Genomic DNA, 12397 nt, shown 5'->3' on the forward strand with positions numbered 1-12397 from the left:
CAGGAGTTTTGAGGGACCTAATTATTGGAGGCACGAACGAAATCGCGGATTGTCCCTTTAATTAGGGGCAGAACTAACAACAAGAATGCTCTAGTCTAGTCCTGGGTCACAGTCACGCACAGACATGGCACAGTTGGCAGTGCATAATAAGCCATTAAGCTTTCACGAATGACGGACTAAAACCCCAGTCTAGAGGCAACTAGGAAGACACGTTTCGTTTAATGCGTGCATCATGTTGTTATCAGTAAAACAGAACGGGGGAGGCAGGCAGAGTGAAACCATGTGAACACAAAGGCAGAGAGAGAGCCCCCTTCTCTCTCCACTGCTGGCCCCGGACCACAATCAACAAAACATCGTATTGAGAAAAAGTACAGGATAGCTCTCTAAAGACGTGCAAAAAGGTGCATATGTGTACTTACGGTATCAGTATAATACACAGAAGTGTCTACACAACGCCCTGGGTCAATGTTTTGCACACCATAAACAGCCTGGACACGAAAATCTCCGCCATTTTTCCCGCGAACCTCGCTCTCTGCGATTTATTTATTTCGTACTTCCGCTCAGGGAAAAAAGGAAAGGAAAACTTGAAGATGCAGTTTCCGGCCGGGTTTGCATTTGCACTACAAAATAATTTCCCGGCGGTACGCCACACGGCTTCTCTGCTGCCCACTGACTGTTAAATATTTTGATTGATTGATTGAAATATGTATTAACAGTTTGCAGAATTTACAATACATTTCAAGCACAAACTCAATACAAAGACTGTTAACTGTGAGTGGACGACCCAATTAAGCATTACACTTGTTTACAACAGGGTCCACATTGTTCAATTCATCAAAACATTTAGAGACATACAAATAGACATTTCTATGTAGCTAAAGAACAGAACAGGAATTCATCATATAGGAAGCAAAAAGGGAAAAGATACATATACAGTGAGGGGAAAGGGGGGGGGGTGGGGTGGGGGGATTCAGATCTTACAGAGGCCAGTTTCGAATTGCAGCCATCCGTAGGTGCCCTTAATTTGAGAGCGGTTTTGAAGGAGTCAAGGGATTCACATGTCTTAATGACTGTTGGTAGGGCGTTCCACATTTTGGTGGCATAGGAGCGAAAAGAATTTAGTCCCTTGTTTGTGCCGAATCTGGGTTGTACATGGTTTGTTGCACTCCCTCTGGTGTTGTGGGTGTGGACTTGTATAAACGGTCAGCTGAAAACTAGCAATAGGCCTACCGTATTCAATTTCATGATGCTAGTTTGTAAAGCTGTAAAGTAACTGCAGCTAATTAACACGCACAGCTTCATTGGATTAAGATTCAATCAATCAATCAATCAATCTACTTTATTTTCTTTGCAATTTTTTGGAGGCCTGCACAGGTTGACAGACTGACATACAGTGGTTTAAAAGAGTGTAAATGGTAAATGGTGCATTTATATAGCGCCTTTATCCAAGGCGCTTTACAGAGATTGTGCATTACATTCACCCATTCACACACCGATGGCAGCGGAAACCATGCAAGGCACCAACTAGCACATCGGGAGCAATTAGGGGTTCAGTGGCTTGCTCAAGGACACTTCGACAGTAACTCTGGGGGAGCCCGGGTTCGAACTGGCAACCTTACGGTTACAATCCAGGCACTCTACCCCTGAGCCACCGCCGCCCATCAATGTAGAATAAAGTCCTATATTATTATTATTATATTTATTATTATTATTATATTACTATTATATATTATATTATATTATATTATATTATATTATATTATATTATATTATATTATATTATATTATATTATATTATATTATATTATATTGCACACCTAGGGATAGGTGTGCAGGGAGCAGCTATAAACCAGTGTGAATAATGAGAGAAGGGAGATCCCGCACACCCGCACACTGTCTTCTTCATTAGGCTCATGACCTTCATCAGTATCCCATCCCAATCCCAGATACTATCTCAGATAGCCTACCTGATACAGATACACAGTGAAGCGGGATCTCCCTTCTCTCAAGTGTGTCATCAAGAAAATAAGTTTTCACACCACAAAGGTATTTGTGGTTTTTTGATTGATTGAAATATTTATTAACAGTTTGCAGAATTACAGTAGGCTAAATTTCAAGCACAAACTCAATACAAAGACTGTTAACTGTGAGTGGACGACCCAATTAAGCATTATACACTTGTTTACAAGAGGGTCCACCATGTTCAATTCATCAAAACATTTAGAGACGTACAAATAGACACTTCTATATAGACAAAGAACAGAACAGGAATTCATCATAAAAACAGTGTTCCCATACCGGGAGTCGAACCCGGGCGGCCTGGGTGAAAACCAGGAATCCTAACCGCTAGACCATATGGGAATGGTGTGATTTATGGTCACAGATTTATGACCATGAAGCTGTTTTTAGCCCCGAGGATCATGGATGTCTGGAGACCGGAACATCCAGTATCTCAACATGTCTGTTGTTTTTAGGAATGTCTTTTCATACACTGTTCTTTTGTTATTTGGTTTTTTTAAATGAAAGGATCACATTAGAAATGTTAAAAATAATAATTGATCTAATTATAATATTATAATTAAATAGTTTTTAATATACAGCTGTAGTAGGCTATAACTATAAGCTATATAATGCTCTGTTGTATGACAAAGTATAAATTAGGGTTTAGTTGAATTTATTTTATTATAGGAGGACTAAAAACAAAACCTTGCAATCCATCTGATGTGAGAGCTCTGCTTAGGATATATGCTATATATGCCATATGGGATAGATAGATCCACATCAGGTATAGGATGCTGCCATTGTTCATCATCATTACTCAGTTTAGACTAGTCATTGGTTAGACCAGTCATTAGTCCTACTACGTCTCCTACAACCTCTCACCCTAACCCTAACCTCCCACGGGGCAGAACACCTAACCTATAACCTTAACCCTCTCCCAACCCTTAACGCACCCATCACCAACCTTAATCTGGTCGTTTTAACACCAACCTTATGTCTAACCAGTGACTTGGTCACTGCTAATCTTACATTTTAACTTTTGATTGTGTCAGTGTCATTGCATTAATGGCCTTTTTTGGCCTATGGGTACACCTCACCTCAAAATGTGTGTGTAATACCCAGCATAATCTGTTAATATCAAGACACTCAATCATTCAGCAAGACCTCTCAATGTAACTATGCATTTGTTTATCAATCTATAATAATAATAATAACTTGGATTTATATAGCGCCTTTCAAGAAACCCAAGGACGCTTAACAAGACAAAAAAAAAAAAAAAAAAACTAGTTGCCAAAAGCCAAAGTGAACAAATGTCTTTTCAGTGCAGACTTGAAAGAGTTCAATGTGGGAGTCTGGCGGATCTCCAAGGGGAGAGAGTTCCAGAGGGCAGGGGCTGCCACGTAGAAGGCTCTATCGCCGAGAGTCCGCCGTTTTGCGTGACGGATGGTGAGGATCCCATGTCTGAAGACCTCAGGTTCCGCTCAGGGGTGTAGTCCTTGAGGAGGTCAGTCAAATACTGTGGGCCCTGGGGCAAGGGCATGGAGGGATTTGTAGGTGAGGAGGAGCAGTTTGTAGTGAATGCGGAATTTAACCGGGAGCCAGTGGAGGTGTTTGAGGGTGGGGGTGATGTGCTGCCAGCGTTTTATATAAGTGTATTTTATATATAAAATACACTAAGTGTGTTTTATATAAGTGTAGGCCTATTTTGTATTGTAATTTTACTTAGACTGTAGTCTAAACAATGTAACACGCTAATATGTAGCTGATAAAGGCCTACCAATAATAATATAATAACTAGAAATGCACTCTCTCTCTCTCTCTCTCTCTCTCGAGATGCCAACTTGAGTCCTAGAGCTCTCTGCTGTCTGTCTGGGTACGACTGCTGCTCTGAGTCCTAGAGCTCTCTACTGTATGTCTGCAGCAGGGTACGACTGCTGCTCTGAGTCCTAGACCCGTTATTGACCTTATAGGCTACCAACCTTGAAACGGACCTTATACGTCACCAAGAATGGTGGTAATAATAATAAAAATATACTTTTATTGTGAAATCCCGAACATCCATGACCGGAGGTTAATGTTTCCCACAATTTCTAACATTTCCAAATGCTTTGGGATTCCATGACAATAATAGAGTGACTTCGCTTATGACAACTCCTATGTTGACAGAATTCATTCAACACTATGCGTGTTTCGATTAGCCGCTGTTCTTAGCCAAACTTAATTTCACCATAATAGTCAAAGTGTTGTTGATATTCCACGTGGAGTTATAAACCCAGGTTCCACCCCAGACCCCACCAGGCCACCACAGATGTGTGGATCGAACCGCAGGACCAATAACGGTATGATAACGGTTAGAAAAAGTAATATTTAAGCCATGATGATTGACATGTGTGAGCTGAGCTCTATCAAAGTAGACTGTCTCCGTCTCCGTGCATGGAAGGTGACACTGCCATCTAGTGGGAAATAAATAAAACCCTTTCACCCACATGCTGTTTGTTTCCACCCGGACGCAAAACATCACTGCACCGCCACCAATAGTGAGCCCTGAGATCATCGTCTGCATTATGGAAGCTGTGTCATCCAGATTCATTCACAGTACGTTAACTCAATGGCGGGACCTTTGTAATTCATTATACAAATGAACTATAATCATGTCAATATTTGAACAATAGGATCGCCAATTTTAATAACTGTCTGAGACTGAGAGTGAATGACCTTACTCGCATATCATGCATTTCAACCTCAACACCTCTATTTTGGGCATGGAATTATAGGCAGAAAGAAATGCTCAATCATATTGTGATCTTTGTTTGTAGATCTGCTATTCAATCATCAGCCTACAGCAGGTGACATAGTAGCATATACACCAACACATACACAGGTTACAACACTGTTGTAACACACCTGGCTAAACACAAACACAGCTCGCACACACAATCAACCACCTCTCTTTTTGTGTAGCTGTTCAGCTCAGCTGACAGCACAAAAGAAATGCATATTGTAAGCAAAACATTCATGTTGAGAGTGGGACAGGGCTTTCTCTTGAAACGCATTTGGATGTTATTCAGGGGATTGTTCATTTCGTTTTTTCTTTCAGATGTGTAAAGGTTGTGAACAATTTGGGCCTGATAACGGGAAGAGAGAAGAAACGCCATCATCATGCTTCCTGCTAGGTTGACCTGGCAGTTCACTTTGAATTCCTGCAGAAGAGGACACCATGGCACCTGTCATTACAGTCACCTGTCTGCTCTCTCCGGCTGCACACTCCAGAAGGACAGAAGGACCGGCTGGGGACTTGACTTGGCTCCGAGCACACTGCCAAGAGGGTTCAGCAGCCTCTTGGCAGGCTCTCGTCCACCAGTCAAACTACCAGAGAACGCAGGTTACGTTAAAAGACAGCTCAGCCTGTCAGCCGCCATTGTGAATTTGGCACCAGCAGCTGTCCGGCCGTACCTTCGGCTAATGAGACTGGATAAACCAATTGGTTTGTACACATCCATACTTCCATTTCCACCTACTTTCTATTCTATTTGGATACAGTTTTATAAAGAATGGATTTTGAAGTCGGCGTCACTCTGAGATGTGCTCTTGTGGTCTGTGTCTATGGGGCGTAGGGACATGGCTGCTGTACCTGCCTTGTACGTGGAGCATCGGCCTGGCTGCAGACCCTGGTTGCCTGCCCCACCTGGGGCTGCTAACCTTGTTTGGCACAGGGGCGCTGCTCATGAGAGGGGCAGGCTGCACGATCAACGACATGTGGGACAAAGACATTGATAAGAAGGTATCGTATTTGTAAGGCACGCTGCCATTGTGTGATCATTCACAGAAAACCATGACATAGTTGGCGTCCCTATTTTGGGCATGTTAATATAGGCATAAAATGTTTTTAAATTTGAAATAGATCTACAAGGTTAGCTTTACGTTTATTTCCGAAAATGTTAGAATTGTATGTCATGTCTCTGCAGGAGTCTATAGCTGTGTGTTTGGAGTTAATGTCACAAACTACTGGACCGATCCGCACCAAATCTCTTGAGCACAAATTATGCTTTCTTGTTTTTCAAATGTTCAACTTAAAGTTTGTAATGTATGGCACTCAAGTGGGGTTTCTCAAATTATTATTATTTAGTTTAGTAGTTACCGGTAGTTAGTTTAAAAAAAGAATAGGACTTAGGCGGTGATTATTATTCTTTGTTATTATATGTTTATCAATGGAGGAAAATTAAATGTTGCTTTTGTCTTTATGGCAGGTGTCCAGGACCGCCACACGTCCCATCGCCTCGGGGGAAATCTCTCAGACACAGGCTCTGCTATTCCTTGGAGGCCAGCTGTCTCTTGCACTGGGTGTCCTGCTGTGTCTTAATAACTACAGGTACTCAACTCACATTATTACTACTACACTATGTCGTCGTAGGGTTGACCAGAAAATGTACACCAACATTTATAATTATTTTATAATAAATTTTGAAGGGTCCGTGACCCTGTCTTTTCTGTTACACTAGTAAATAATTACATTTAACACATTCATACCTCATTGTCTAAATTTGTGTCGTCTGTGTTTTGGTGACTTCACCTTCTTGTTTCCTTCTTTCTTGTGTTTGTCTTGTGTTGGTTTATGTCTGTGTTTTGGCTATGATGGGAAAAAGTAGTGCCTTGTTTTGTCTTGTACGGGAGGGAGACGGCTATCCAATGAGACACATAGTGTGGGCATGAATGGGAGGGGTAGGGTAGGGCGGGCGAGGTGGGGCTTGGAAAGCACAAGTACAACCAGCGTCACATCTCTTTCACACTCACACTCACACAAACAGATTTCACCCACACTGGCATTTTCATTACTCTCCCCACTCCCCACTCTCCTCTGAGATGTCACCTGGAGAATGTGTGACAGTTAATTCTATGTCATTTTATTAATTGTACACTATAGAGGGTCGCAGTCCCACCCCCTTTCATGACGACGCCAGGCCCAGGAAATTAATCCCAATGCATTTTTCCCATAGACATTTCAAAAGGTATTTATTTAAAGACGGTTACGCCGCGGACAAAGCCAACTCGAGTCGTGACAACTCATGACAACAAACAATATTTTGGACCAAACAAATAATTACAAAGAAGAAAAACAACAAAAAAGTGTTGTAACCTGCCGTTTTTTCCTTCTTTCTAATTATTTGTTCGGCCCAAAAAATGGTGTTTGTTGTCATGATTTGTCACGACAAGAGTTGGCTTTGTCTGCGGCGTAAACGTCTTTAAATAAATACTTTTTGAAATGTCTATGAGGAAAATGAACGGAGAATCATTTCCTGGGCCCTGGTAGGGGGCGGGACTGCGACGCTCTATAGTGTATATCATGTTCAAGTTCAACTGCCTCCAAAAAAGACAATTTATTTTCACTTAATTCAACAAAGCGTGCAGTTTGACCAGGGGTGTTCCAACATGTCTCATGTGGTCCCTGCCCAACTTATTTCAATGTAATGCGTTACTCTAATTGTAATTTGCTGCGTAATATAGCGTGACACAATACTTGTCATTGTGTTGTTGACAGTATAGCCCTTGGTGCTGCTTCGATGTGTTTGGTCATCAGCTACCCATTGATGAAGAGGATCACCTACTGGCCACAGCTTGTATTAGGTAACGTTATGGATTAATGAATGCTTTTTTATCGTTTTTGGCTCTTTGACACTCAAATAAGTGACATTGTTTTCCTTTTAAGGTCTGACATTTAACTGGGGAGCACTGTTGGGCTGGTCTGCTGTCCAGGGCTCCTGCGACTGGTCAGTGTGTCTCCCGCTGTATTTTTCTGGAGTGATGTGGACACTGATATATGACACCATCTACGCTCACCAGGTAGGCAACAGAAAGGTCTTTCATTTTTACTTGATTGTTTGAATACTGTACAGTTTGTCAAAAGAAGTTCAATACAAGGTCTGTCTGCTAAGAGGATTTAACCCAAGAAAGCCTATGGCTTATTTCCATTGGGGTCCTTTGTAGCCAATTCATCGAAACATTTAATGACAAAATTACAAATATACAATACTATCAATTATGTAAAAACATCATATAAAAGGAAGAATATGTGGCAATATATAAGCAGTGTTTTCTTCCTTTCTTCCTTGTTGATCACTAGGACAAAGATGACGATGCCCGGATAGGAGTCAAGTCGACGGCACTGAGGTTTGGGGAGCAAACCAAACCATGGCTGAGCGGCTTTACGGTGGCCATGGTGTCAGGGCTGGTCATGGCGGGGGTGAATGCAGAGCAGACTCTACCCTACTATGGTGTGCTTTCCACAGTGACCCTGCACCTAATGCGTCAGGTAGGACGTTTTAATGCCAGACTACTAACGTGATATTAAAGTGAGGAGTAGTTCACAGCAAACAAAACTTAGCATAGCATAAAGCCTCACTGAGTCATACTGGAGGATGTAAAAATATATCATCTTCAACACTAGGCAATCTAGAACTTCACAACAAGGTTCAAGGTTACTTTATTTTGTCTCCCGAGGGAGAAACCTGTCTTGGACACAAGGACCCACACTGCAGCGTACATAAACACAATACAATACAATACAAGACAATAGAGGTACACAGTGACATTTAAATAACACACATGCCGACAATGCATTGCAATGTGTTGTAAGCTTGTAGGTCTGCTATTTTTGTCGAACGTTCAAGTGTGGTAAAATATTAAAATCACATTAGTCACAGTGTTTATAGTGATCTAACTATCGTTATTCTTTCTTGTATAGATCTACACGCTTGACATCAACAAGCCAGAGGACTGCTGGAAGAAATTTGTCTCCAACAGAAACATTGGACTTTTGCTGTTCTTAGGCATCATCACCGGAAATTTATGGAAAGAGAGAAGAGAAACCTTATTACAGGATAAAGCGCAGGTATAAGAAGAGACATTCATTGAAACAAGGGGTCCGGGTGACAGAGGTAAAACACTCACCTCTTAACCTGGGTAAAATACCTATCTACAGTAACTTGAACATAGCTGGGCACTCCAGCAAACAAACTAAACTAAACTGTGGAGCAGAGCTGTGTGCGGACTTCTCTTCTTTTCTACACTCCAGCAAACATACCTGTACATTTGTGAAATATGTGCATCAACCCAATTTATATTATTACAGTAATATTCTAAATCTGTATGGTTATGTACTGTATGGTAATTACACATTACATTCTCCTCATACGAAGATGCTTCTGTTTGGTAATGTAATCCTGCTTCACGCATCAGGAAACGGTAAACACACTGAGGAAAGTGGGTAAGAGAATGGATACAGCACCTTCCTTCCACTCTCCTTCAGCCCTCCGCTGAGTTTTTGTTTAGATTCCTACTATCAACAAACTACACGTTGTAACAGGAGTTGCCGAAAATGTTTCGAGCATAGATACAACATACTACTGTATCCACACATAACAATAAATGAGAGGGGGGATATAACAAAAAAAGGAAAGAGGCGGGATGGGGGTGGGTAGGGGTGGAGGCTGTTGTGCAATATGTTTTGGTGTTGAACAGGGTGTTTATATTGAACCATTTTAAATGCCACTCTCCCTTTCATGTTGTACAATATACTACAGTACACTATTTTGTCAGGTATATTAAAACAAAAAAAGAAGGATTTGTCAGATTAATATTTTTGGCCAGCATTTATCGCTTTTTGTCATATTTGCTCTGAAAGTGCTCTGCCATAATATTATGCAAATGCATCCACACACTCACTTTCCCTGCCTACAAGTCTGCCCCTGACAACATTCCAAAATCGGTATTTAGGGCAATGTGGGTGCCCCATCAATCAATACATTATTTATCAAGTAATTACATGGAGGAGTCGGTGTCAAATGAAAGCTAATAGCCTACAGAGGAATTCACTGAACTCACTATAATAGCACACATCTGACGGACAGCCCTGCCCTGCTATCGGGGTCTGCAGTTGAGGTAGTCCGTGATCCAGGCCACCAAGCCTGCATCACAGGGAGCTTCTCGGCTAGATGGTGTGGTTGGATGATGTTGAAGGTCCTGGAGAAATCACATCTTCTATACCAATGTTTGCACAGAAGGTTAGCCATGGTTTCAGGTGCTGCAGGACCAGCAGCTCAAAGACTGACCTTCATCACATGCGATGTCAGAGCGACATGACTGTAGTTGTTGTGGACCCTATAGTGCGTGTGGAAGCGTGCCTTCTTGGGAACTGCATGGGACATTAATGGAGGAAGTTAATTCCAGACATTTTATTAGTTACGTTTTTCAGGTATTTTAATTAGGCTGCATGCTGTCTCTGTTTCCCAGGCATTCTAGTTACCGGTAGTTACTACTTACTTTGAAAATTTAGATAATTTATACAACATATACAACCAATACATCATTATTTATTTACTATTGCAACCGCAGGTCGCAGTTTACTGTGAAAACGTGCATTTCCCATCAGTCGGTCCATCACCCCACGCCTCCATTTATGGTCAAGCATCGTGACATCACGTCATATAATTATGCAGATCTAGGTGATGATAATCCAGTCTTCTCCATGTATGGCTATCCAGGGTTTGATGAGGTCAGTGTCGTGATCTTCATATATGGAGACGGCCATATATGGAGCGTGGAGCTGATCGACTATCATCACCTGGATCTCCATGAAGATCACGACACTGACCTCATCAAACCCCGGATAGCCTGGTAGCCATGCATGGTTTGATGTACTATAGATCTGCATCTGCATATGAGCATATGAGCTCTCTCTCGCCCTCAGGCGTCTTAGCAGCCTACTTCTTCCACCACTGGCTAAAACAAGCAGTAGCCAGGCAACCAACTGAGCCAATCATAGGGGAGTCAAGTCCCTCTGGGTGATGGGATCACCAAATCCTATCGATCAAGCGGACGTGCACGTGAGAATAAGTTTAGTAGCCAGCACAGCAGAGCAGAGTCATGCGTGACAGCAGCCGAGCCGGGGCTCGTCACCGCGGCTTGCGCGCCGATTGGCTCTCTCTCGTGCGCTCCGTGCGCGGATTGGCTCGCTCCCGTGCAAGTAGATGGGCGTTTTTTAAAAGCCAAGGCAGTTTGAAGTAGTTGGCAGAAGACTCAAGACTGTGACACAAATCCTCCAGGACGCATCATCACTCACACTCACAACTCGCTCTCCTCTCTCTCTCTCTCTCTCTCTCTCTCTCTGTGTCAGCAAGCAAGAGAGAGAGTCAGAAAGAAAGAGATTTCTTTTCTTTCATGTCCTGTTTTAGAGATTTGTTTAAATTATATTAAAGATAAATAAATAAAGATGCAGAGCTGTGCCAAGTCCTGGGGGGTCATACTCCTCGCCACCACCACCAGGAGGTCGTTGAATCCCAACGCACCTTGCAGACATCTGGCCTCCTCCAGGGGGAAACTCCAGCCCGTGAGAGCCTCCAGCAGGAGCAGCATCAGGATCTTGCAGCGGCAGCTCCGCGATGCCGAGGCGACCACCACCACCACCGGCGGCGGCGTGACCGTGACAGCACGCCGGGGTCTGCACGGGAGCTCCGCGGCGTTCTCCTCCAGACAGATCGAGAGGCTCCTGCCCAGGCACGATGACTTCGCGGAGAGACACATCGGTCCAGGTGAGAGGGAGAAGAGGGAAATGCTGGACGCCCTGGGACTCGAGGTAAGAAGAACTGGAGACTTATAAAAACATGTTATTTGTTTAGGTTCTGTTGAATCAGAGATATACGTGTTGTACAACTTCATTTAATGTATTATTATTATCATTATCAATAATGTTATTACTGGCCAATTGATTTGATATACATTGATTTCAGTCGATCGCCCAGTTGATCGAAGACACACTCCCAGCCTCCATCCGTATTCAAACCAGTATGAAAATGGATGACCCAGTGTGTAAGTTTGTTTTATTTCTTATTTCCATAATTGCACACGTGTGTAAGTTAGGTATATGCCCCTCTTTAATATAGCAGAGTTAAATGAAATGGTTTATTGCTCCATAGTGGTGTAACTGTAACTGATAAACATATATGCCACACTCGATCGTGCTATTTCAGATTTTGTTTAATTTTGTAATAGGAATTTCTGCTCAGGTTTCTCCTCATAGCCTATAAGAGCCTAATTTAATTTTAATATATATTATTTTCCTCATTTTAAAAATATATAGTTTACTCCCCGCATAACACACACGAGGGCATGAAATCACAAGCCTCCTGTGTGTGTGTGATGGTGAATGGTCGAAATGTAGGTTGCAGAGCTCTCCTCCATTGTGCGCTGTGTGCCATTGTGCGCTCACGTCTCGTTAAGTCTTTCCTTTGAACATATTTGGAGTTGTTTTTCAGCACCATGAATCTCCTGTGGGGAGGAAGAGCCGGATGCTAATGGGATGGCAACTTACTGGAGTGTAAAGTTCAGCCTCTCTCTCTCTCTC

General features: G+C 42.5%; 2 protein-coding genes across 2 annotated transcripts in view; both read left to right on the forward strand.

Moving 5' to 3' along the window:
- The first annotated feature begins 4520 nt into the window (after positions 1-4520).
- LOC310872457 (4-hydroxybenzoate polyprenyltransferase, mitochondrial-like) lies at positions 4521-9424 on the forward strand. The gene is made up of 8 exons (XM_083784351.1): positions 4521-4596; positions 5099-5485; positions 5616-5782; positions 6249-6370; positions 7538-7623; positions 7706-7839; positions 8120-8308; positions 8741-9424. Exons 2-8 carry the CDS (start codon positions 5161-5163, stop codon positions 8891-8893), a joined length of 1176 nt encoding a protein of 391 aa, XP_083640477.1. The 5' UTR covers positions 4521-4596; positions 5099-5160; the 3' UTR covers positions 8894-9424.
- Positions 9425-11203: 1779 nt separating this feature from the next.
- Positions 11204-12397, forward strand: part of gldc (glycine dehydrogenase (decarboxylating)) — a 37816-nt gene continuing 36622 nt past the window's right edge. Inside the window, exons 1-2 of the mRNA XM_083783745.1 lie at positions 11204-11629; positions 11784-11862. Coding sequence (XP_083639871.1) covers positions 11267-11629; positions 11784-11862 — 442 coding nt within the window. The 5' untranslated portion in view covers positions 11204-11266. The remainder of the gene's footprint in view (positions 11630-11783; positions 11863-12397) is intronic.

This window comes from Protomyctophum parallelum, assembly GCF_964188405.1.
Source record: "Protomyctophum parallelum genome assembly, chromosome: 15".
In the NCBI taxonomy this organism is placed as follows: Eukaryota; Metazoa; Chordata; class Actinopteri; order Myctophiformes; family Myctophidae; genus Protomyctophum; species Protomyctophum parallelum.

Coding starts and splice junctions, on each gene's coding strand:
- LOC310872457 (XM_083784351.1), top strand. CDS start 5,161: ATGCTTCCTGCTAGGTTGACCTGGCAGTTCACTTTGAATTCCTGCAGA. Junction 7,624..7,705: donor CTGGCCACAGCTTGTATTAG/GTAACGTTATGG, acceptor TTTCCTTTTAAG/GTCTGACATTTAACTGGGGA. Junction 7,840..8,119: donor ACACCATCTACGCTCACCAG/GTAGGCAACAGA, acceptor GTTGATCACTAG/GACAAAGATGACGATGCCCG.